Genomic DNA, 23,103 nt, shown 5'->3' on the forward strand with positions numbered 1-23,103 from the left:
GCCAGTGTCAGTTTTATTTTTAACATTTTATTTATACTATTTATACCCTTTATACTTTTATAAGGGCATTATCTTCTATTAGGGCATATCTGTTTATATTTATTAAATAATTCATATGAATTAATAATTTGAAATTATATGATATACTATACTACACTCTACTATACTAGATATGCCTAGAATGCAATATTTTAATATATTATAATTGTTTATATTGTTATGTCCATAATATATTGATATGTATATGGATTTAATATAATTTTTATCCACATTCAAAACATGATTTTTGTATGATTTATTTATTAAATAAATGTTTATAAATAACATTTAAAATGCCTTGCATTTTTACTGAAACAATATTTAAATGGCTCCTCATGGCACTTACTCTAGATGTCCCTGAACGTTTCAGGCAAGCTGAGACACAAAATCAGGTTGAAATTGTATCAAACTGCGCCTCTCTGCTGAACCAAAAGGCCATGCTGGTAAGCCAACACAAAGTGCATTAACACAGCAGTAGTAAGTTTCTATGACCTGACCGGTTCACCGTGTGTGTGTGTGTGTGTGTGTGTTCATGAGCCAGAAGGCAATAGCTTTGCATCACTCCAAGCCACTCCATAAGACTGTCTCATCTCTAACACACATGGTCATTGACACACATTCACACTCCTTTACACACACACACACACACACACACACACACACACACACACACACACACACACACACTGCTGCTGCTGTCCTGCACCTGCTCCTCACAGTTCAGATTAGAGGGGCCTGGCGACAGCTCATCTTTCTCTCTCAAACACACATACACACAAACACACACATCAGTATTTTCCTTATTAACTTCATTCAATCTTTTTTAAACTCTCTCCATTTCTATCCTGTTCTCCTCTCTCTGTCCACTTCAGCACCGTTTACAAACTGCTAATACACAACCTAACGTATTGCCAACGCAATTATAACGTATGACATGAGTGTTATGTGAAATGAGTGTTTGAGGGCTTCCAGAGGGAGCTCATTAGCGCTGCATGTACGGTGTCTGTTTGAGTCGCACATATCTCTCAGCGCTCCTAAAATCCTCCCGGAAGAAAGGTGAGAGACAAAGCCAAGGGACCTGATGGAAGAAACAGAAGTGTAGTATTGCCAGACGCTATATGCTTTGTAGTTTAAAGTCACACTCTCCAAATACTCAGAATTTTTATTTTTTTGGTCTAGGATACTACACAGTATGTCTTTAGTTTTATTAAAAGATTCAGTAAAGATGTTTGCAATGCTTTTAAAAAGGTAATAGTGTTTAATAACGATTTTTAAATGAATATTCCAGGTTATTATATTATATTATAATGTCTGTGTTTTCAGTATAAAAAAAAAGCTTGGTTAAGCAGACAAAACCAAGAGATGTGAGCTTTTGTTTTTGTGTTTAAGAGAAAACTGCTATTGAAAGAACTTTATGGAAACTTATCTATTATTCTTCTTCTTTGCTCTTCTTCCAATCGATTCATATTTGTAATCTCTTCTACTCCTCATTATGTCTCTCATTCCTTTTCTGCTCTTCTTCATGGTTGTGAAGGGCCATGGATTCTTTCAGGAAGTTTTGCTTGTCCTGTATGGTATAAATGAGAAGTTTAATTTAGTATGACTCATGACTGTTGAGCATCTTCGTCTCTTCTGTGGAAGCACATAACCCTACACGGAGTAGCAAGATGAGAACTTCTTTGCAGATGTTGTCCATTGAGGCTTTTTTTCTTGCAGTAAGCATTTATTAAGCTTGATTTTTCAAAAGGAATGCCGAATGTAGCTTTGCAGACGCAGATGTCTTTATTCATGCAATCATGGACATTTAAGAACTGCTTTTAAGAATGCATTGACTTTAAAGGGATTTTTCTTTATGCATTCAGTCATTATTTACTCACCTAAGTGTATTTCAAAACCTGTATGAATTTCTTTCTTTCGTGGGAGACAAAGGGAATTTGTGCATATATTAAAATTTGGCACATACATGTCAGATTTGACTTGAGTAATGTCAAACTCCATTGGTTCTCATTGTGTGTTTCGTAGCCAATTGCACCACGCCAAATCTGAATATGCTAATGTGCTTTTGTGTCGCTTTTGCTCGATCCATTCCTTTAAAGCACTACTGCAACAGCTATCAAACACTTCTTTGTGTCCCTGCTCTTGGCTCGTTATGTTAATCAGTGCTGTGAATGTTCCTGTTGATGAGTGTGAGTCCACACAGCTGTTCTGAAGTCTGCTGTGTGCCCAGGCCAGTGTGCGTGTGTATAAGTTTGAGAGACGTGTCAGGCTGTGATGTCTCATTGCACAGATGGATTTGTTACTGCTGGTTTTCGGACTGTCCAGATCAGATTCAGTGGAGCAGAAACATTCACCTAGGGTCCAAATTCATTATCCGAAGACGATCATGTGATTAACACCATTGACTGTATAAAAACATCAATATAGTGTCTGGAATGTCACCTGTAGAATTCCATAGAGCATTTTTGAAGCTCAAAGTGGGTGGAGCGGGCCGTCGCCATCTTGGGCAAAGTGGCGGGAGCTGGTTGACGAAACCACGCCCACTTATCTCAACATTCCTTAAAATCTTTAAAGTCGCCATGACATTTAAAATTTACTATTTTTTTTCTAATGCAAGTGACCTGTCTTATTGTAAATAATTTATCCATGCATTTATTTTGACCTAGATTTTTTTATGTGTAGAATTATATTTCTTTTATTTTCTCTATGATAAAAATATGCAAATCCTGTATTATCAATTACTAAACGGACTCCACTGTGTGTGTGTATCAGTTAGTGCATATGTTTTTGTGAACTTATGTATGTGTTGTGGCTAGTAGTCTTGGTTTCACTTTTACATGCTGAGTGTTGCATAAGTCATGCTGGGGACCAAATGTCCCGTATTTACCACGTTTTAACCCAGAGACAGAGTGGGGGACTCAGACAAGTTGTAAAGAGCATCTGCAGCTATGTCTGACAGAAACAGAAACAGACCCACACACTCCAATCGGCTCAAGCCTGGTCTAATCCCTTTATTGTCAGAGACTGATATACTCTGCTTTCCAGGGTTTCTCTGTCTCTCTTCCTCTGGTTTGGTGCAGTGTGTGTCTCTCCTGCTGTGCTGCTCGGACTGGAGCCCTGTGTGAATGGACTGCTTGCTTCTCTCAGATTAAACATCAAAGTCCAGCTGGCCCTGCAGTTCAGCACAATATGACGCAGCACACTAAATATATAACGCGGCCTGAAAAATAAAGCTACACCGTGCTAAATATGCAACACTGCCTGAATATACAACTATAAACCAGCACACAGCACTACATAAACAACAATGGCTTAAAACTTAAGAATAGGTCACGATGATCAACTGTTACCTAGTTTCAGATATTTCCTTGTGTTTTTAGTTTCATATGTGTATTTTTTAAAACATCATCATTTCCAATTCAGTGCAAAAACAATCAAGAGGAATCAATAGCCTAATTTTGCTTCACAGTGAAGATTTATTAGAACAGTAAATAACAGGATAGTGTAAGAATCTCTTTTCTTTAAGATTTAGTATTCATAAATATCCAAACATTGAAATAATTAAAAACAAATATATAAAACAAAATAAAAACATAAAGATTAAAATAAAATGTATTGCATAACGACTGTAACATCTCAGTTTCGTTAATGTATTGCTGAATCATCAGGTATCATTAATTATCTCAGGGCATTTTTCATTGAGCAGGGCTCTTCATTACTATTAGTTCTTCTGAATGACAATCCTACCTGCCCATTCTGGTGTGTTGGGGTCATGACTGGAGCTTGGTAACGTTACTGGGCCTTGCTCTTCACCGTCGGCAGCAAACTGGACTAGAGGCGGCTGCTGCTGAAGAGCTACAAGAAAAAGTTTGATACATGAGCGGTGGTTTGCAAACAACGTTGTTTTGCAATGTCGCTAGCATCTTGAACTGCTCATAACTAGCTGGACTTTTCAGCGCCTCATTTGTGCTTTCTGTTATCCATTTTTATCTCATTTTTATTTTTTATTTTGAGCAACTTGCAAGGTGACGTGTTGAGGGCGGGGCCAGGGAGTCAACAGATAATCACGTCATCATTATCTTGCAGGCTACACTCTGCAAGAAAATATTAAATAAAAAATAGTGGGACGGTGGTAAAATAAATAAAAAGAGTGGGGCTGCGGTAAAATGATAATAATAATAATAATAATAATAATATTTTAACCCAGTGCCGTGACAACAACAGCCCTCGCAGCCAAAAAAACATATCGGCCCACCAGGAATTTTCCCGGTGCTCTCGATTAGCCAATCCGGGCCTGGTCCTTCATATCTCCAAAGAGTTTTTAGTTTTATCATATTTATAAAAGAAGTATACAGTTTTACACTTTACTCCAAAAACAGCCGAGCTCCTGGAGGTGTACCGTGGGTGGAGCTAAAGAATCACGAGGCATGTGGATGGGTGTGATTGCTATGTTGCTCTGGTTGCTGTGTGTGCACGCTCTTCCTGGAGAAGTGCCCATACAAGGAACTCTGTCCTTTAGTGAAAGTGGAAAAAAAGTGAAAGTGACGTGACATTCAGCCAAGTATGGTAACCCATACTCAGAATTTGTGCTCTGCATTTAACCCATCCGAAATGCACACACACAGAGCAGTGAACACACACACACACTGTGAACACACACCCGGAACAGTGGGCAGCCATTTATGCTGCAGCGCCCGGGGAGCAGTTGGGTTTCAATTGCGAGTCTGACTCTCTAACCATTAGGCCACGACTTCCCACAAGATGATGTCGTGAAGGGCCATACTTGGGAAAAAAACCTTTCCCGAAGGAGTGTATTTGGCACAAAAATGCTCAGTCACATGTCAAACTCGTTTTTTGAAACTTTGGCCATGTTAAGCATGAGAATCCAGAACTTCCCCCTCCCCCCAACCCTCTTGTTAAAGAAGAATCTTTAAAGTGGGCATGAAATAAAACATTCGCTGTTTATTTTCAAATGTACGTGAGTTGTCTTACTGTCAACAGTTCATACATTCATATATGCAATATCATTTTATTGACTTATTTATTTTTGATTGTCCATGATACAATCATTTGAGATATGTATTTTGTTTTATTTTATTAAACATCTGACCTACATTTGATTTTATATTTCTTTTATATTTCTATATTTTCTTTTTTCATTCTCTATGATAAAATAAAATAAATTAAATAAACACATTAATTGGTAATAATTTTAGTATTTTATTTCTTTTATTTAAATTTTATAAAACTAAAATGTATAAATACATTTAAAATGATTTAAAATCCCAACCTACATTGTTTTTGTGTGAATTTATATTTCTTTGTTTGTTTGTTTTTCTCTATGACATAGTTATTTGAGATATTACCAATGAATGTGTTTTTGTTTTTATTTGATTTACTTTTACTTGTTTAACAAGCAATTTCATTCAGAAATGTTTCCATTTCATAAAAAGTTTTATTACAGTTCATTCATAGTTCAAGTGTGTAAGTGAGTGCTTGTGTGATATTGACAGCACTTCTTTTGTGCTGGTAAATCTCAGTGGGCTGTTGTGACCCGCAAGCTATTAATTGAAACAGGCTCTCTTAATGAGGTTATGTGTGTGTGTGCAGGGTAAAGAGGCTGTCTGATATTGCCTCTTTAACTCTTCAGAGATGTAACGGCTTATCTCTATAGATTCCCAGCCTCTTCTTCTCCATGGACACAACTGGGTCAGTGTCAGAAAAGACACATTACTAATTATACACTGTAAAAAATTTCCTGTAGAAATTACAGTAACTTACTGGCAGCAGTTTGCCAGTAACTTACTGTAAATTAAACTTACAGTAAAAATACTGTATTCATATTTACAGTACCATTTAACTTGCTGTAAATGTATTTGCAGTAATATATTGTTTTACTGTAAAACACAATTATGTTTTTTTTCTCCTTTTATATATTTTAATACAATAAAATATTACTTTACACTGTGAAATTTACTGTAATTGGTTCACTTTTATTATGTATTGTAAAACTTTACAAATTATTGTATTTCAACAGGTCTCATGTCTCAGTAGTAAAAACTATAAAAAGAAACAAAAGACTGTTTAACTTCTTTTATTGGTTTAATAGTTAAATTGTAATACTTGAAATAACATTTTAATATTCTTGCAGATTGTACTTTCAGTTTTCCAAAAACTTGAATACATTTCATTTATACATAAAAGTTTCATATTAAGAGCATTTTAAAACAACAGACATGAACAGAATCAGTCATGAGAACAATCTTAAAAATTTACTAATTCAGAAAACTCCTGTGTAGAATGTATTTGCTCTTAGTAGCTTAATAGTTTTGCCAGCTGAAATCCAGAAACTCCTTAAAGGGATAGTTCACCCAAAAATCTGAATTAGGTCATTAATAACTTACCCTCATGTCGTTCCAAACCCGTGAGACTTCCGTTTATCTTCAGAACACAGTTTAAGATATTTTAGATTTAGTCCGAGAGCTCTCAGTCCCTCCATTGAAGCTGTGTGTGTGGTATACTGCCCATGTCCAGAAAGGTAAGAAAAACATCATCAAAGTAGACCATCGAAAATACATTTTGGTCCAAAAATAGCAAAAACAACGACTTTATTCAGCATTGTCTTCTCTTCCGGGTCTGTTGTGAGACAGTTCAAAACAAAGCAGTTTGTGATATCCAGTTCATGAATCATTCGATGTAACCGGATCTTTTTGAACCAGTTCACCAAATCAAACTGAATCGTTTTATACTGTTCGCGTCTCCAATACGCATTAATTCACAAATTACTTAAGCTGTTAACTTTTTTAATGTGGCTGACTCGTGAACTAGTCAGTATTTTGTTCGTTATCTGGCTCAGCTCGGTGTTCATCTTCAGTTCTCTCCTCACAGCAGTTCACCGGGATATTGGTTTGTTTGAACTCAGAAGTGTCAGCCACATTAAAAAAAGTTAACAGTTTAAGTAATTTGTGGATTAATGCGTATTGGAGATGCGAACCGTTTAAAATGATTCAGTTCGATTTGGTGAACTGGTTCAAAAGGATCCAATTACATGGAGTGATTAGTTCGCGAACCGGATATCACAAACTGCTTTGTTTTGAACTCTCTCTCACAACAGACACGGAAGAGAAGACAATGCTGAATAAAGTCGTAGTTTTTGCTATTTTTGGACCAAAACGTATTTTCGATGCTTCAAAAAATTCTAACTGACCCTCTGATGTCACATGGACTACTTTGATGATGTTTTTCTTACCTTTCTGGACATGGACAGCAGACCGAACACACAGCTTCAATGGAGGGACAGAGGATATAAATGGAGGTCTCACGGGTTTGGAACGACATGAGGGTGAGTTATTAATGGGTGAATTAATTTTTTGGGTGAACTATCCCTTTAATGAAGGAGGATACATGAGGGTTCAGACCAGAGTTCTTCCTTTGCACCATCTTCCCACTTCTTTTGATGACGTGGAACTTTGAGGAGCACTTGCTGTTGTCAGGGTTATCATTTAACCTTTACATAACAGAAAAAAAAGTTAGATCATTTGATGTGAAAAATGTCTAACAAAACAACCAAATACTCACAACTAGGGATGTCAAATTTCGATTATTTCCATGATCGATCGTCGTTTAAATTAACGATCAATTAATCGATTAATCGTTAACCATAATACTGCAAAATGCGTCTATTGCAGGCACGCAGTCAGCGGTGTGACAGGATGTGCAAAAGCCACACACACACACAAAACGCTTTCTCACTTGAATTAAAGAGGTTTTAGTCTGAATAAAATGCTAGTAGCAGGATTATAAAATGAATAGATGCGATTATGATCATTTGATAAAATGAAGAGAGCGCGCCATACTTTTGAGGTCATTTTACTTTGTTGACAGTTTCCAATCCCGCACGGAGAACGCTGAACGCGCATCTTTAAATAGTTTTGTGGTGCTCGTTGTTGTATTTTAAAGCACAATTGCAATGTTTTCATCTGACATTATTGTATAAAATTATCCGAAATGTGGAGCGCGTGTGACTGCGCTGCACATTAAGTGAACTACATCGGCGCTGCTGCACCAAAACACAGTTGCTCACATTAATTTGATCCTGCTGGATTCTGTCCTAGAAAATGTCAGATTTTTAAAAATCCGGCATACAGCGCATTAGATCGTGACAGTGCATGCGTGCAGACGAGGATGAGCGAGCGCGGCTTTGGCTAGATTTATTTGGAGGTTATTGCTCATGTCTCATTCGGCACAAATCGAAATGTTTCCATATTCGCAATGTATTTGAATGTTAAACTATTATTTATAATGTAAACTAGGCTTGTACTTAACACGCATTCGCATATAAACGGAAAAGATGATCCTCTTCATATGAGCAAAAACGTCCTTGGCATAACAGCAGAGTGGACCGGTATACTACGGTCTATTTAAACTGAATGCTCCAGGAATGTGTCGGTCACAGCGCCTATTAATCGCTGTTTTGAATCCAGCAATTATTTATTTAGAAATGATAAGATCTGATTATGACAAGTGTGGTATAAAAGCTTTGTTTATTAGAGGAATAATAGGTTAACTGGAAAATGTTAGATCGCGACCATGCTTTTGGACCCCATAGTCTTCATTTACGCGGCTTTGTTCTGGTTTGCCGGTTGGTCACGAATTTCCACAAATTCAGTATATTTAGGCATTGTTTCTTTTCCTAAATCTTCATAGTCTAACCCTCTAATTTCCCAGGTTTATTTTATTATCTTTCGCTTTTAATAACTGTTTTCGCATCTCTTACTGTGGTAAACATGGGAAGGGAAATTAAAGATTTCATGAATTAAGAATTCGTTCGATTTATTAATTTGTTCCCTTATTTCACTTAAATCATGGGTTATTTAGGGAACAAAATTAATGAAACATGGACAATTGCCACATCAATAATTCGTAGGAATGAATTAACAAGTTGTAGGAATGAATAGACTACCTGTCCTGTCACTGTGTCCCGCAGCCCTGCAAAGCGCACGATATAAAACAGTTATCTGATGAAATGATTAGTAACTACATTTCTATTGCATTTAATGTTGAAGAACTTTTATGTTGTTTCTATTTTAATGTACTTTAAAGTTTAAATCACATTAAAAGCTTAATTTGTACATTGTGAATGAATGATGATGCTTTTATATATCGTCACCGTCACTCACAGCCGCTCGCACGTGTTGAGTGCGCATGAGCCGCACGCAGCCCAACATTGAATCGGTTAACCGACCATTGATAGCCTTAATCGATTGCATCTCTTATCGACAATTAATCGATCATCGATTAATCGTTGACATCCCTACTCACAACACAACCAAATACAGAAATGCACTGCAAATGGCACAGAACACAACAGAAATATTTCCAGGGGACCCAATATGTGACGAACCCGGATGGAGCATGTTTAGTACTCAATGTCTACTTTTGTTTTTTTGCAAAAAATACAGAGATTACATATTTATGACATACAACTTTATATACAATATAAAAAATGTAAAAAGAACATGAGGGTGAGATATTAATCTATACATTAGTAACATTGTAAAAAAAAATTTAATGTTATGTTTAAATAAGTTTCATAGGTAAGAAATGTAAGGTAATGTAGGGTCCAAAGATGAAACAGCTAATTTTAAAGTTGAGACACACACAGATAAATAAAGCATATTACGAAAACTTTTTTTGTATAAAATGTATTTATTTGCAACAGTTATGTTAACAGCAATAATAAGACATTTATGTCCTAAGTACAGCTATTAAGCTGATAGACACCATGCTGCTTTGTTACGAGAACATCCCAGGTTAAAATAATGAGGAAATTACGTTGGCTAAATCCGAAATCGCCCCCTTAACAATCATTCACTCATTTCTACATTAGTCCACTAATACGGTTCACTTGAAGCTGTGAATGAATTCGGACAGCCGTTGATCGCGCATTGGATGTACACAGTCGGGTTCGTCACTTATTGGGGTCCCCTGAAAACATTTCCATTGTGTTCTGTGCCATTTGCGGCGCATTTTCGCGAACGAGATTATGTTATTCTCCCGATGCTGATGTACAGAACAAATGTTACATTTGAAGTAGACATATTTTTCTCTTGGTTGTTTAGTTTCCTTAACTTTATGTGTTTGCGGTAACGTTAAATGTGAGACTGAGGGGCGGAGAGGCTTTGGAAAGTGTATGAGCATTCAGGAACTGCACACGAAAACCTTAAGTTCGCCGTGTTTTTATGCCCTTTGGCATGATTAATAAAGGCGTATAATGTCTCCACAGAGACGCCAGTGTTTGCACACGACACGAACATTGCGGGTTTTACTCTAGCACTACAAGCATGACGTGCATTTATATGGGGTAATCAGTTAACAGCAAGCGATAATAGCGGGAAAAAATCCGACTGACTTTAAGCTAAATCCACGAAAGCTTTGTTGTTCGGCTAACAGTTCACATGAACACTCACCAGCTCCTGGAGTGGTCAAACCCAAGGCAGAGACCCGTTAATGTCCATATTTTGACGGTGAAACGTTCAGTAAAGGGAAAGAAAGGAAAGAAATATGAATGTTTGCACAGTGTCACCACAACTCTCTCTAGCTCTCTTCACAGCATAAATGTGAGGTGACTGCGCGCCGTTCAGTGGCAGCGTTTTTTTATTTATATTTTTGTTTTAGTTAAACCAAAGATATAATATATTTAAAGTAAAAGAAGTAATATTTGTACCCACCTTTGCATCTGACTGGTTCTTTTCGCATCTGTGTGTCTTGTTTTCTTCTTTCTCCAAGTGGGATATAAAACTTGATCTGTGATTGGTCAGGTTTCGCGCTCATTTTTTCTTTACTGTATTTAAATTTACAGTAAATTAAAAATACTGTAATTTAGTGTTGCCAAGAGGGTATTCCCCAAAATGTTACTTTAAAATACAGTAATATGCTGTATAACTGTCCTACAGTAAAATACAGTTCATTTTACAGTTAAATACTGTTAAATTTACAGACATTTCTAACAGTGTACACTTACATACCTGCGTCTGTGCCATGCAAATACACTCTCTTTAACACAGAATAATGTGTACACCTCCTCTGTAATTAGGGTCAAGAGACCACCAACATCTGTAATTACAGCAACCAGGTGAGGATGTTGAACAAAAGCTGTCTTCAATTGCAGATAGCTTGTGTGTGTTTATGTGTATATGTGTTGGTATACATTGCTGTGCTTTAAAATATAGTGATCTGCTTATGAAGGCAGCATTTTAAGGCATAGTCAAAACTGTTTCACAGAGGGTGAAAAGGGATACTTCACTCAAGTGAAGATTCTGTCATAATTTACTCACCTTCACGCTGTCACACCCTCAGCTCGTTCCCTCAGCCCCAGTCACCATTGCCAGTCACCATCCACTCAATCTCCCCTGCGCCGCTCACGTGAACCGTCACCTGAATACTGATTACCTGCACCTGCACCAGCAATTACCACACCCTTAAATACTCACCTCACTCATTCACTCACCGGCTGGAATCGAGATTGCATGGACGCTCTTATGGATCTTCTGTTTGCTTCTTGTGGATCATATTGTGACTCTGTGGAGATTCAGACACAGCGATTAAGGGAAGTGACTCTTTGTTGTCTGGCCTAGCCTTGTGCTTGAACTCACCTATTTGATCAGTGCTTGAAGATTCATCGTCTGTGACCACACTTACTTGCTCTGTTAAAAATCCTATGTTAATAAAGCTTCACGTAAACACTTACCCATCTCCTCCTCTCCTTGTGTGGATGTGACAGGATTCCAGCCCCAAAAAACAGAACTTCATATCTCCCATGGATGTTAACGCTGCTGCTCAGGGAGCGGCTTCGGACCCGTTCACCGAAATGGTGACTGCCCTCCGCCAAGTAATACAGTCAGTTTCACCACCCACCGAAACTAGTGCTTCCACCACCAACAGCACGCCCCTTGCACGTCCCGCGTGCTATGCGGGTGAACCGAGTGGCTGCAGGGGGTTTATTCTGCAGTGCTCACTGTTCGTCAACGCGAATACCAGTAAATTCCCCAATGAGGCCACCAAAGTCGCCTTTGTGATCTCTCTCCTCACCGGACGAGCGCTCCAATGGGCAGAGGCTCTTTGGAACTCCCAGAGTCCGGTTCTATCCTCATTCGATGCCTTCGCCACCCACCTCCAGGAAGTGTTCGGGGTGGCTCTAACTCCTCTTTCAACCCATGATGAACTCTTAAATCTCCGCCAGGGAGCCACGGAAATTCACGACTACACTCTCCGTTTCCGGACATTAGCCGCCACCAGTGGTTGGAACCAAACTGCCCTGCTAGCTGCATACCGTAAAGGTTTAAAGCCCCAGATCAGAAAGCAAATGGTCATTTACGACGATAATGTCAATCTCGAGACATTCATAAAAAAAACTATAAATGTTGCTCAGCACCTCTCGGCTTGTGCCTCCCCGGCTCCATATACCATCTCTCCATCAGCCAGAACGCCCTCGCCTCAACGAAACCAGGAGGAACCCATGATCACCGACTCCTACCGCCTAGATGCCTCCGAACGGAGACGCCGCATCCAGCAGCGGCTGTGTTTATACTGTGGCGAGGCCACTCACCTGATCCACGCCTGCCCGGTCCGTCCGCCTCGCCCAATGGTGAGTACAGTTTCCATTACCCCATCTGTATCTCACATACCTCATATCAAAGCCCAGATAACCATTAACTCACGCAATCTTTCCATCCATGTCCTGGTGGATTCCGGAGCCGCAAGCAACTTCATCTCATCTCACTTTGTAACCAAGCACCGTATACCCATCACCCAGAATGAGACCACCTACCGTATCACTACCATCCAAGGATCACCGTTAGGGGGAGGCAAAATAACCAGAAGGACACACGAGCTGGAACTCGTTCTGCCCCACGGACACCGGGAACAACTGGCCCTCCTCGTACTTCCTTGTGCTACCGTTGACGTCATCCTGGGTAGGCCGTGGCTGGCCCAACATAACCCACAAATCAACTGGAGCACGGGGGAGATCCAGGCATGGGATCCGGGATGCCAGAGTCACATTCACCGTTCACCAGTCCAGAGTTCACAGTCCGAGCCACCGCACCTTCAATTGCACTCCACCTCCATAGGAAGGCCTGCCCTTTACTCCTCCTACTCCGATGTGTTCAGCAAGGAACAAGCCACCCGATTACCACCACATCGGCCCTGGGACTGTTGTATCGACCTGCTGCCAGGTGCCAAGCTACCACATGGGAAAATATATCCACTCTCCCGTCCTGAGCAGGTGGCGATGGAGGAATACATCCAGGAGGCTCTCGATCAGGGGTTCATCAGACCATCCACATCTCCAGCTGCATCCAGTTTCTTCTTCGTCCCCAAAAAGGATGGCGGACTTCGACCATGCATCGACTATCGAGTGCTAAATGACGCCACCGTCAAGTTTGCCTACCCATTACCACTCGTTCCGGCGGCACTGGAGGAACTGCGTGAAGCCAAGGTGTTCACCAAACTCGACCTCCGCAGTGCCTACAATCTGATCCGTATCCGAGAGGGAGACGAGTGGAAGACTGCTTTCATCACCCCTGCCGGGCACTACGAATATCAGGTTATGCCCTATGGGCTTGCTAACAGTCCATCCATCTTCCAGAGTTTCATGAACGAAATATTCCGTGATTATCTCCACCAATTCGTCATTGTCTACATAGACGATATCCTGATCTACTCCCGGAACATAGAAGAACACCAAACCCATGTCCGCCACGTCTTACAACGACTCCGAGACCACCACCTCTACCTAAAAGCTGAGAAGTGTGAGTTTCACTGCACTACCGTCTCCTTCCTCGGATACGTGATCTCTGCGGAGGGAGTTCAGATGGAGTCAGCCAAGGTAGATGCTGTGACCAACTGGGCGGAGCCCACAACGGTGAAAGAACTCCAGCGTTTCCTTGGCTTTGCCAATTTCTATCGGCGCTTTATCAAGAACTACAGCCTGCACTCTGCTCCTCTAACATCCCTCCTAAAAGGAGGTCAGCGCCGGCTGCACTGGACACCCCAAGCTCGAGAAGCCTTCAGCCATCTTAAACACCTCTTCACCTCAGCGCCCATTCTTCGACATCCTGACCCGTCCAAACCGTTCGTCGTAGAGGTGGATGCGGCCAATCACGGCATTGGAGCCGTGCTATCCCAAAGGTCTGGTGAACCTTGCTCACTCCATCCGTGTGCGTACTTCTCTAAGAAACTCTCTCCTGCCGAATGCAATTATGGAATCGGAGACCGTGAGTTGTTGGCCATTAAACTCGCCCTTGAGGAGTGGCGGCACTGGCTAGAGGGAGCTCAGTTCCCATTCACTGTTGTCACCGACCACAAAAATCTCCAATATCTGCAGAATGCCAAAAGACTCAATGCTCGTCAGGCTCGGTGGTCACTCTTCTTTGCTCGCTTTAATTTCCAGATCACGTATCAACCAGGTCACAAGAACACTAAAGCAGATGCCCTGTCCCGTATGTACTCACCAGATCCAGACACCAACAAGCCTGATTCAATTCTACCACCCTCCGTTTTCCTCGCGCCTATTCTCTGGCAGATCGACGAGGAAATCCGAGCCGCCACCCTCGAGGAGCCTGCACCTCCGGAGATACCCACGGGTCTAATGTACGTGCCCACCAACCAGCGACTCCCCCTACTGGAAAGTACGCACACGTCACCTGGCTCAGGACACCCTGGCAGCAGGCGAACCCTCTCGCTCATCCAGCAGAAGTACTGGTGGCCTAACATGGTTCGTGACGTTACCCGGTACATCCTCGGATGCTCGGTCTGCGCCGTTACCACCACACCTCGTCAACTTCCCGTGGGTAAATTACAACCACTGCCCATTCCTCGCCGACCCTGGACCCATCTAGGGGTGGATTTCGCCACTGACCTTCCCCCCTCAAGGGGGTATACTACCATTCTAGTTGTTGTTGATCGTTTCTCTAAATTCTGCAAACTAATCCCACTAAAGGGTCTTCCCACAGCGTTCGAGACCGCCGAAGCCCTCTTCACCAACGTGTTCCGGAATTATGGCACTCCAGAGGACATTGTCTCGGACAGAGGACCTCAGTTTGTCTCCAGGGTCTGGCGAGCGTTCTTCCAACTCCTCGGAACATCCGTCAGTTTATCTTCTGGATATCATCCTCAGACCAACGGCCAGACCGAGCGGAAGATTCAAGAGATCTCACGGTACCTCCGTACTTACTGCTCCCAACACCAGGATACCTGGAGCCAGTATCTGCCGTGGGCTGAGTATGCCCAAAACTCCCTTCGCCAAACCACTACAGGCTTAACCCCTTTTCAATGTGTTTTAGGCTATCAACCACCGCTGTTTCCCTGGTCAGGAGAAGTCTCTGAAGTGCCCGCGGTAGATCACTGGTTCCAGGAGAGCGAGAGGGTGTGGGACTCAGCTCACGTCCATCTCCAACGGGCAGTTCGGAGGCATACAGAGACCGCTAACCGACGCAGATCGCCTAATCCCGTCTATCTACCTGGAGACAAGGTTTGGCTCTCCACTCGGGATATCCGCCTCCGACTGCCCTGCAAAAAGCTGAGTCCCCGCTACATAGGGCCGTTCACCATCCATTCTCAGATAAATCCCGTCACCTACCGCCTGGACCTACCACCACGCTACCGGATCTCACCCACGTTTCACGTCTCACTGTTAAAACGTCACACTGATCCAGTTTCTCCTTCCTCCACAGAACCAGAACCGCCTCCCCCTCCAGACCAACCCGAGATCCTCGGAGACAACATCTACCAGGTCCAAGAGATCCTCGACTCCCGGCGGCGGGACGGCCACCTGGAATACCTCATAGATTGGGAGGGGTTCGGTCCCGAAGAGAGGTCGTGGGTACCACGCAATGACATCCTGGATCCGGCTCTCCTCGAAGATTTCCACCGACAACACCCAGACCGCCCGGCTCCCAGAGGTCGTGGTCGTCCCCGTCGCCGCTCTAGGATGCCTGGAGTCACCCGTGGGGGGGGGGGTAGTGTCACACCCTCAGCTCGTTCCCTCAGCCCCAGTCACCATTGCCAGTCACCATCCACTCAATCTCCCCTGCGCCGCTCACGTGAACCGTCACCTGAATACTGATTACCTGCACCTGCACCAGCAATTACCACACCCTTAAATACTCACCTCACTCATTCACTCACCGGCTGGAATCGAGATTGCATGGACGCTCTTATGGATCTTCTGTTTGCTTCTTGTGGATCATATTGTGACTCTGTGGAGATTCAGACACAGCGATTAAGGGAAGTGACTCTTTGTTGTCTGGCCTAGCCTTGTGCTTGAACTCACCTATTTGATCAGTGCTTGAAGATTCATCGTCTGTGACCACACTTACTTGCTCTGTTAAAAATCCTATGTTAATAAAGCTTCACGTAAACACTTACCCATCTCCTCCTCTCCTTGTGTGGATGTGACACACGCTGTCTTTCTTCTGTGGAACATAAAATATGTTTTAAAGAATGTTGGTAACCAAAAAGTTGCTAGTCCCCAGTGACTTCCACAGTATTTTTTCCATACTATGGAAGTCAACTGGGATGCTCAATATACACACACACACACACACACACATATATGTGTGTATGTATGTATAATTTTCTTACACATTTTATCTTTCCATTCAAAGTTCACTTGCTTACCAGCAGCAAGAACTGAATTAGATTTCACATTTCTTTGAATCATTAATGCATTCTTTAAAAAAAAAAAGAAAATGAAAAAAAAAAATTCTAATAACTCCCATCTTATCTTTCTTTAAAATCCTTGAAGTTAACCAATGGGATGAAATATTGAAGCACAGCCTTTCCACCCCATCCATGTGTTTAAAGATTTATGGCAAAACTGCACCGATATCATTTGGCCAAGAGAGGATTTGCACTCGCATAACGCTCACTGAGTCGACCCAAACCCTACTTCACCCCAAGACTGTTTTAAAGTCAGTAGTAATAAAAATAATAATAATAATAATAATTTGAACACTGATTTGAATCTGAACACCTTAGCAATGTGGTGATGAGTTCTGTGTGAGCAAACACACTTTACATTTGCTTCAGAAATTGAAAAATGTAGTTTGCAAAGTATTTCTTCTGCTTTTGCGCTGATGTGGCATCATGGGAGTAAAGGCATGACAACAAACAGCTGTCTTTGCTTTCTATTCACCTTGACAAATGAAAAAAACGTCTGAACTGATAAATGCACAGATGGTTTAGTACATCAAGTATACTAGTCATTCCTTGTCCCATTTGAAGGAATTGCACGTTCATCTGATCTTTTGGCTTGATAAAATCTCTATTAAATCAGAATTTCTGAAATTACATGATTGCTGGTATTTTTAAGACATTTTAATGCTGTTATCACAGTGTCTCCCTTTCTGTCTATGTTCACACACAACCCTCCCTCTCTCATTTTCTTTCTGTTTATCAACCTCTCTGCTCAGTTAGAAAAATCTGTCTGGGACACCAATAATGAGTCCTTTCTCGATCCAGTGTAATTGAGACGTCCGTGTAAAGACGGAAATGAATATTTAAATTGCACCATCAATATGCAAAGGCCATTTTAAATGTTTTAAGATTAGAGATGTGAATTAATCAGACTGCGTCCTTGGGCCTTCGGATGTTTGATCATAAATGTTTAGACTCTGATGATAGAAGTGATTTGAATATTAATCAGATGAAATCAATGAAAATAGCATTTGCTTTCCCACGAGCCCCTTCTTTCCTCTTTTCCTCTTGACCTTCTTGAGATGATGGAACCCAGGACCAATCTGTATCGCCCCTCAAAGGCTCTGTGTGTGTGTGTGTGTGTGTGTGTGTGTGTGTATGTATGTGTTTGTTTGTTTGTTTGCAGTGCGGGACACTGATGCGTCAGCCAGCTATTAAAGTAAATGTTTCAAGTGACTACTCTATAAATTACAAAATCCACATAGGCAAGGGAACCTTCATGTGTGGACTGACACACACACACACACACACACACTCTTTCTAAGAGTCTTTTAACATACTCACACACACACACACACTCTCTCTAAGAGTCTTTTAACATACTCGCACACATAAATGTGCAAATCCGCCACAGCAGAGGAAGATGGATCTGGGGACAGATTGTTAGTGACATGTTAATTTCTATACCGTCACTCAAGCTTGGTGCATCTGCAATCAAAGTGATGGGGCAAAGGCAAAACCATCAACCCCCTCTCTATCCTTAAATACTGTGGGCTCTACCTGTTTCTTTCTCTTTTTCCTCTTTTTCTCTTATATATATTTAATTTAAAAAAATATGTAACATATTCACTATTAACTAATAGTTTTCCCTCAAAAAGTCCTATTTTGTTTCTTATTGATTGTAAGTAAGGTAGTTGTTATAGTGGTTATGTTTTTAGGTATTGGGTTGGGTTAAGGGATCTTTGGTTTTGTTTATATGACGTTAAGGCCAAGTAGAAACCTCTGCCAATCGATTCCATTTGCTGTGCGCTGAACAAATGCACAAATGGTAATCCTTCAGTGTGTTGCGCCCACTTACCAGCCTTTACACACAGTTTGGACTACTGGGCGAATGTTACATCACTTAATTAATATTCATGAACCATGCTTATCAAATCATTCCTACTCCATCCCTTTTTTAGAGTGTGATGGTAGAGAAAAAACAGGAGCTGGCCTGAAACCTGTGACCTTTCCACTCCTTTCACTCCTTTTTAAGATCTTTTTTTTTTTTTTTTTTTTCATAAAAGATGTGAGAAAGATTCCAGATCAAAGTGATTGCTATTTGTGATTTGGGGGGTTTTCTGTTATTTTATCATCATAGATCCAAGATCTTTCACAGATCCTCCATATACAGATCCTAATGGAAATATCATCTTGTTTTCATCAGCGGTAGAACAGTCTGGGTAAAAGATCAGTGAAGCACAGGGGAAGAGATGTTCACGGTCACATCAGTAGCCCTTAACAGTGTTTTTTCCTCTGTTATGTGTGTTTTCAGGCAGCCATGGTACTATGGCTGGGGTTTTAATCTACCACGAGGACAAGCACTGCTGGACAAATGGAATCAGATCCCAGATTCCACAGATATTCTTCTCACACACTGCCCTCCTCTGGGTAAGACCTAAATCACACACAAATGCACACACACAAAGCATGCGGTTATGGTTGTTCCCCATAACGTTGTCTTCATCCACGCACACGCACGCTCTTTTGCTGTGAGGCTTTGGCAGATGGAGTTGCTACAGCAGGCTGCTAAAGCATGCAACACTGAGACACTGTTCATAGTGCAGCAAATCCCTACACACACACAGTCATATGTACTGAGAACGAAAGTTTGTGCATAAAGACAGCTGCAGTTTAAAATACTAAGCTTGTGGGCTTTGAGATTTGACAATGTGTAATTCTCATGGTAAAGACATGTCTTACTATACATTTTTGCTAATGTGGGTGTTTATCATAGTGTTGCAAATTAGCCCCATATGACATCTCTGAAGATTACAGTTGTAAAATCAAGTATGTCATGATCCGTTTAGATTCAGTTCATTCATATATAAGAGTAAGTCTCTTCTCAAATTAATTTTCATTTTTGTATGAAAACAATTAAAACCAGTGCAGGTGGATGTAAGAACGTGTCCTGTGTAAACAACAGGGATCACTGAGATCACACACTTGAAATCTTTGTACTCGCTCTATACTTAGCGTAGGTTTGGAAATAAAGAACTGGTTTGAAATCTGGAATCAAGCTTCATGATGTTATTGGTTTTGGATGTGTAAACATTTTGGGACTTTTGGACAATCAAAATTCAGGATGCGAATTACTAATTCTACTATGCCTAAGGCTTTGCTCATGAATATTTATTAGTTCACGCATATGTTGCTTGGTTACCTTCTTAGAGCATCCAGTCACATCATCTAATTAAAATTCAGTGCAAGATGTCAAGATGTTGTGTTATGGTGACTTTTTTTTTTATTATTATTTCTTCCTTAAAATTGCCAAATCATCATTAAGAATATGAAACACTTAGTGGAATCAGAACTACAGTCTTTAAATTCATTATGATTCTCTTCCCTAACTTGGCACATCTGGCATTTCAGCTTGTAACTCCAAAAGCATAAATTAACCTAAATGTCTGTTCTAACATCATATATTTCTGTCTTTTTCTTTGCCTTTTGATGTTCAAATTAGTCATTAAACTACCTTTTTGTAGGTTTTTTGGACTGGGTGCCCAGGAAGATGCAGCGTGTTGGCTGTATGGAGCTGTTGAACACTGTCCAGAGGAGAGTTCAGCCCAAACTACATGTATTTGGACACATTCATGAAGGTAATCACACGAGAGGATAAGAGTCGCACTTGTCTATACATCACATGCATGAAATCCACACAGCCCTGTGATCTCAAACATATTTGTTCATGCTGCCACGTCAATCTATCTGCCTGTTTTGGGGTTAGCAGGGCAGAGTCTGTCCCATGCTGCTTTGCCTTCTGACTGCTTCATAGCAAAAACTAGATCACATTCATATTCACAGTGAATTTAGCACACACACTCAAAATGCTTTTAATAAAGGATTCTCATCTTAGTCTGCAATATGATCGCATTTTACATGTGTGTAAAGCTTGTGTTTTGGGCTTTGCATGTCTATGTTTGACTCGGTTTATGTTATGGTACAGAAATGAGCAAAAATATCTCCACTCGTAGCAAAAATTGCAGCCATTTGCTAGCTGTTATTTGTCGTTTTTGCTGTTTGCAATTTACTTAGCTCCAAACTATTCCTTTAATAACATTTGGTGTCTCTGTTCCCCTTTAAATGCGTGTTAACATATTTTCACAAAAACAACACATGGATGACATTCTTCAACTTAAAGAAGCTTAATATCTTTGTGTTTTTGCGAGCTAGGTTACGGTATGATGGCAGATGGAACCACCACGTTCATTAATGCCTCAGCGTGCACGGTGAACTTCCAGCCTATGAACCCACCCATCGTTTTCGACTTGCCCAATCCCAGGAGCTCATGATTGAACAGGGACCCGCCCCCCATGCCCTTCTTTCAATCAGAGTCCCAGTTTGAGCGTGTACGGATGTGTATATAGAGTGGACAAGAGACACTAATTTCGATATTCACAAGGATATTTCCATCCTTTTTTTTGAGGTATGCCACGCTCAGACACACAATATAGTGGTGTTTCTGAGCGTGGATGTTTGAACTGTTTTCTGAATTTGACTCTTGCGTTGCACTTGAATCGGCGTGACAGTCACTTGTACTTAAAGTCATGGAAGCCAATCAGTGCTCGAGATGATGGGAAGCCAAGCTTTCTTCTCATTGGCTGGCACTTTGTAACCTTGTAGCCTCAATGGACATCCGACTTGGAAAAAACTTTTTTCTTTTTCTCTGGATCCACTCTTGAAAGTTACAGGATGTGCCCAGAGGAAACACTGCGCTATGGTGCAAACAAGTTTGTTCAGGGTCTTTACCATTTCTATCTTTCTCTCTCTCTTTCTCTGAGTCTCAGTCTCTCATCATACTTTTTTCTATCTGCTCTGTTGTTATATGTTGCTCTTTTGAACTTGGGGCCATGTTGGGTTTCACTGGGAGAACGGCTCTAAACAGGAATGTAACATTTAAAATATTGATGGTGAAAAAGAAACAAATAAGTGTCTGAATATTTTCAAGTGTTCTCTACATTTTTATGCCTTCTTTGTTGTGTGATTTACTGCAAGCATGTAAAACTGTGAGTGTGTTTCAAGCAGATGGTCCCTCACTAAAGCAGTGTGGACTTTTACAGTAGTTTGAAGTGTTTGTTTAAGGTCAAATATTTAAAAGTTCTTCTAAAGCGCCGCCCTTAACACCCGTTCTCCGAATATCAAAAATTCATCATGCACGCAAAGTGCGCTTTTGCATAACAAGAATATGTTGCACTTTGATCCCCATGTTCCGCACTATTATTTATTAACATTCCTCCTGGCGATAATTTATTCCCATGTGTTTTACAGCTCTTCAGAATTGACTGTGTGTGCCATTAGGCCTAATATGACCGTTCTGTTAGATATGCAGAGGGTTTTCATCTCCTCCTTATAACAGGATGAATAAAAATGAACAAATAGAACAAATTAAAGGTGTGTGTGTGTGTGTGTGTGTGTGTGTGTGTTGGCTCCTGTGTGTACGAATGCAATCAATTGCTACTCTTTCATAACCTAAGGAAAAGAACGAATCAGAGCACTGAGAGATCGAAGAGATAAAAAGAAAAATATTGTAAACGGCAACTAGGAAGGATGAGTTGATGTCTGGAAGACGGATTTCTGTCTCATCTTCTTTATTTATTTTATAAGAGTTTTTCTTGCTGTTTGTACACTTGTTTGCATTCGGTCAGGGGTGCTTTACGATCTCTTGTGGCTTTCCTCTTTTTTTTTTTTCTTCTCTCCATTCATTCTTGCCCGTGTGAGGCCTATTCTTTGAAGACGCTGTCGTCAGGTTTACTGCTGTGCTTCAGTTATTTTTTTCCCCAGCATGCTGTTCTGAATTTCCAAACAGATTCTGTGCGTTGTTAATTCATTGTGTTGTGAAGTTTCAGTGAAAGATAAAACTTGGGAGATTCTTTTGTTTTTCGTCACTTAATTCTATGCCTTCTAAAGAGTTATGGATGTTGAATAAATTCTAGCAGAGATGAATTCTCTGTCAAAACTGCTTCTTTTTGTTCTGGAGATGGTCATTTAAAGAGTAAATATCTACACACTAATATTAATGCTTCAGAATTGTATTAAACAATCTTCAATGTGAAATAAACCCATAGAGACAGGTTATGACATCATCAGATTATCTGCCTACAGGAAGTTACATGATTTACAACAATTTATTTTATACCAGTAAAAATCAACATATTAATTTATATATTCTGAGAATATTAGGAGAACACTGATATAAACATTTTACCAAATGCTTTTTTTTTTCATAGTTTTTGGTAATTATCAGTAGGCTGATAATAATTTTTTATTGTCAAGGCCAAGAACTTATAAATGGCTAATACTGAAATTCTGTAATATTTTGTATTTATATAT

At 40.6% G+C, this 23,103-nt stretch overlaps 2 protein-coding genes across 3 annotated transcripts in view; both read left to right on the top strand.

Annotated features, from left to right (window-relative positions):
• Positions 1-22,163, top strand: part of LOC127977131 (metallophosphoesterase domain-containing protein 1) — a 49,963-nt gene extending 27,800 nt beyond the window's left edge. The window contains exons 5-7 of the mRNA XM_052581835.1: positions 19,049-19,164; positions 20,259-20,372; positions 20,947-22,163. Coding sequence (XP_052437795.1) covers positions 19,049-19,164; positions 20,259-20,372; positions 20,947-21,065 — 349 coding nt within the window. The 3' untranslated portion in view covers positions 21,066-22,163. The remainder of the gene's footprint in view (positions 1-19,048; positions 19,165-20,258; positions 20,373-20,946) is intronic.
• LOC127977124 (uncharacterized) lies at positions 14,683-16,232 on the top strand. Of its 2 annotated transcripts, none has more exons than XM_052581827.1 (3): positions 14,683-14,973; positions 15,051-15,255; positions 15,381-16,232. In XM_052581827.1, exons 2-3 carry the CDS (start codon positions 15,096-15,098, stop codon positions 16,160-16,162), a joined length of 942 nt encoding a protein of 313 aa, XP_052437787.1. In that variant the 5' UTR covers positions 14,683-14,973; positions 15,051-15,095; the 3' UTR covers positions 16,163-16,232. The 2 variants fall into 2 exon arrangements, with proteins under 2 accessions (XP_052437787.1, XP_052437786.1); XM_052581826.1 differs by having other exon boundaries at positions 14,683-14,888; positions 15,038-15,255.
• Positions 22,164-23,103: the final 940 nt, after the last annotated feature.

Source organism: Carassius gibelio, chromosome A4 (genome assembly GCF_023724105.1).
Source record: "Carassius gibelio isolate Cgi1373 ecotype wild population from Czech Republic chromosome A4, carGib1.2-hapl.c, whole genome shotgun sequence".
Taxonomy (NCBI): Eukaryota; Metazoa; Chordata; class Actinopteri; order Cypriniformes; family Cyprinidae; genus Carassius; species Carassius gibelio.

Excerpts from the sequence above, each read along its gene's own strand:
- LOC127977124 (XM_052581826.1), top strand. The coding sequence starts at position 14,842 with ATGCTCGGTCTGCGCCGTTACCACCACACCTCGTCAACTTCCCGTGG. Across the intron at positions 14,889-15,037 it reads ACCTCGTCAACTTCCCGTGG|GGTCTTCCCACAGCGTTCGA; the intron begins GTAAATTACAAC and ends ATCCCACTAAAG. Across the intron at positions 15,256-15,380 it reads AAGATTCAAGAGATCTCACG|GCTATCAACCACCGCTGTTT; the intron begins GTACCTCCGTAC and ends AATGTGTTTTAG.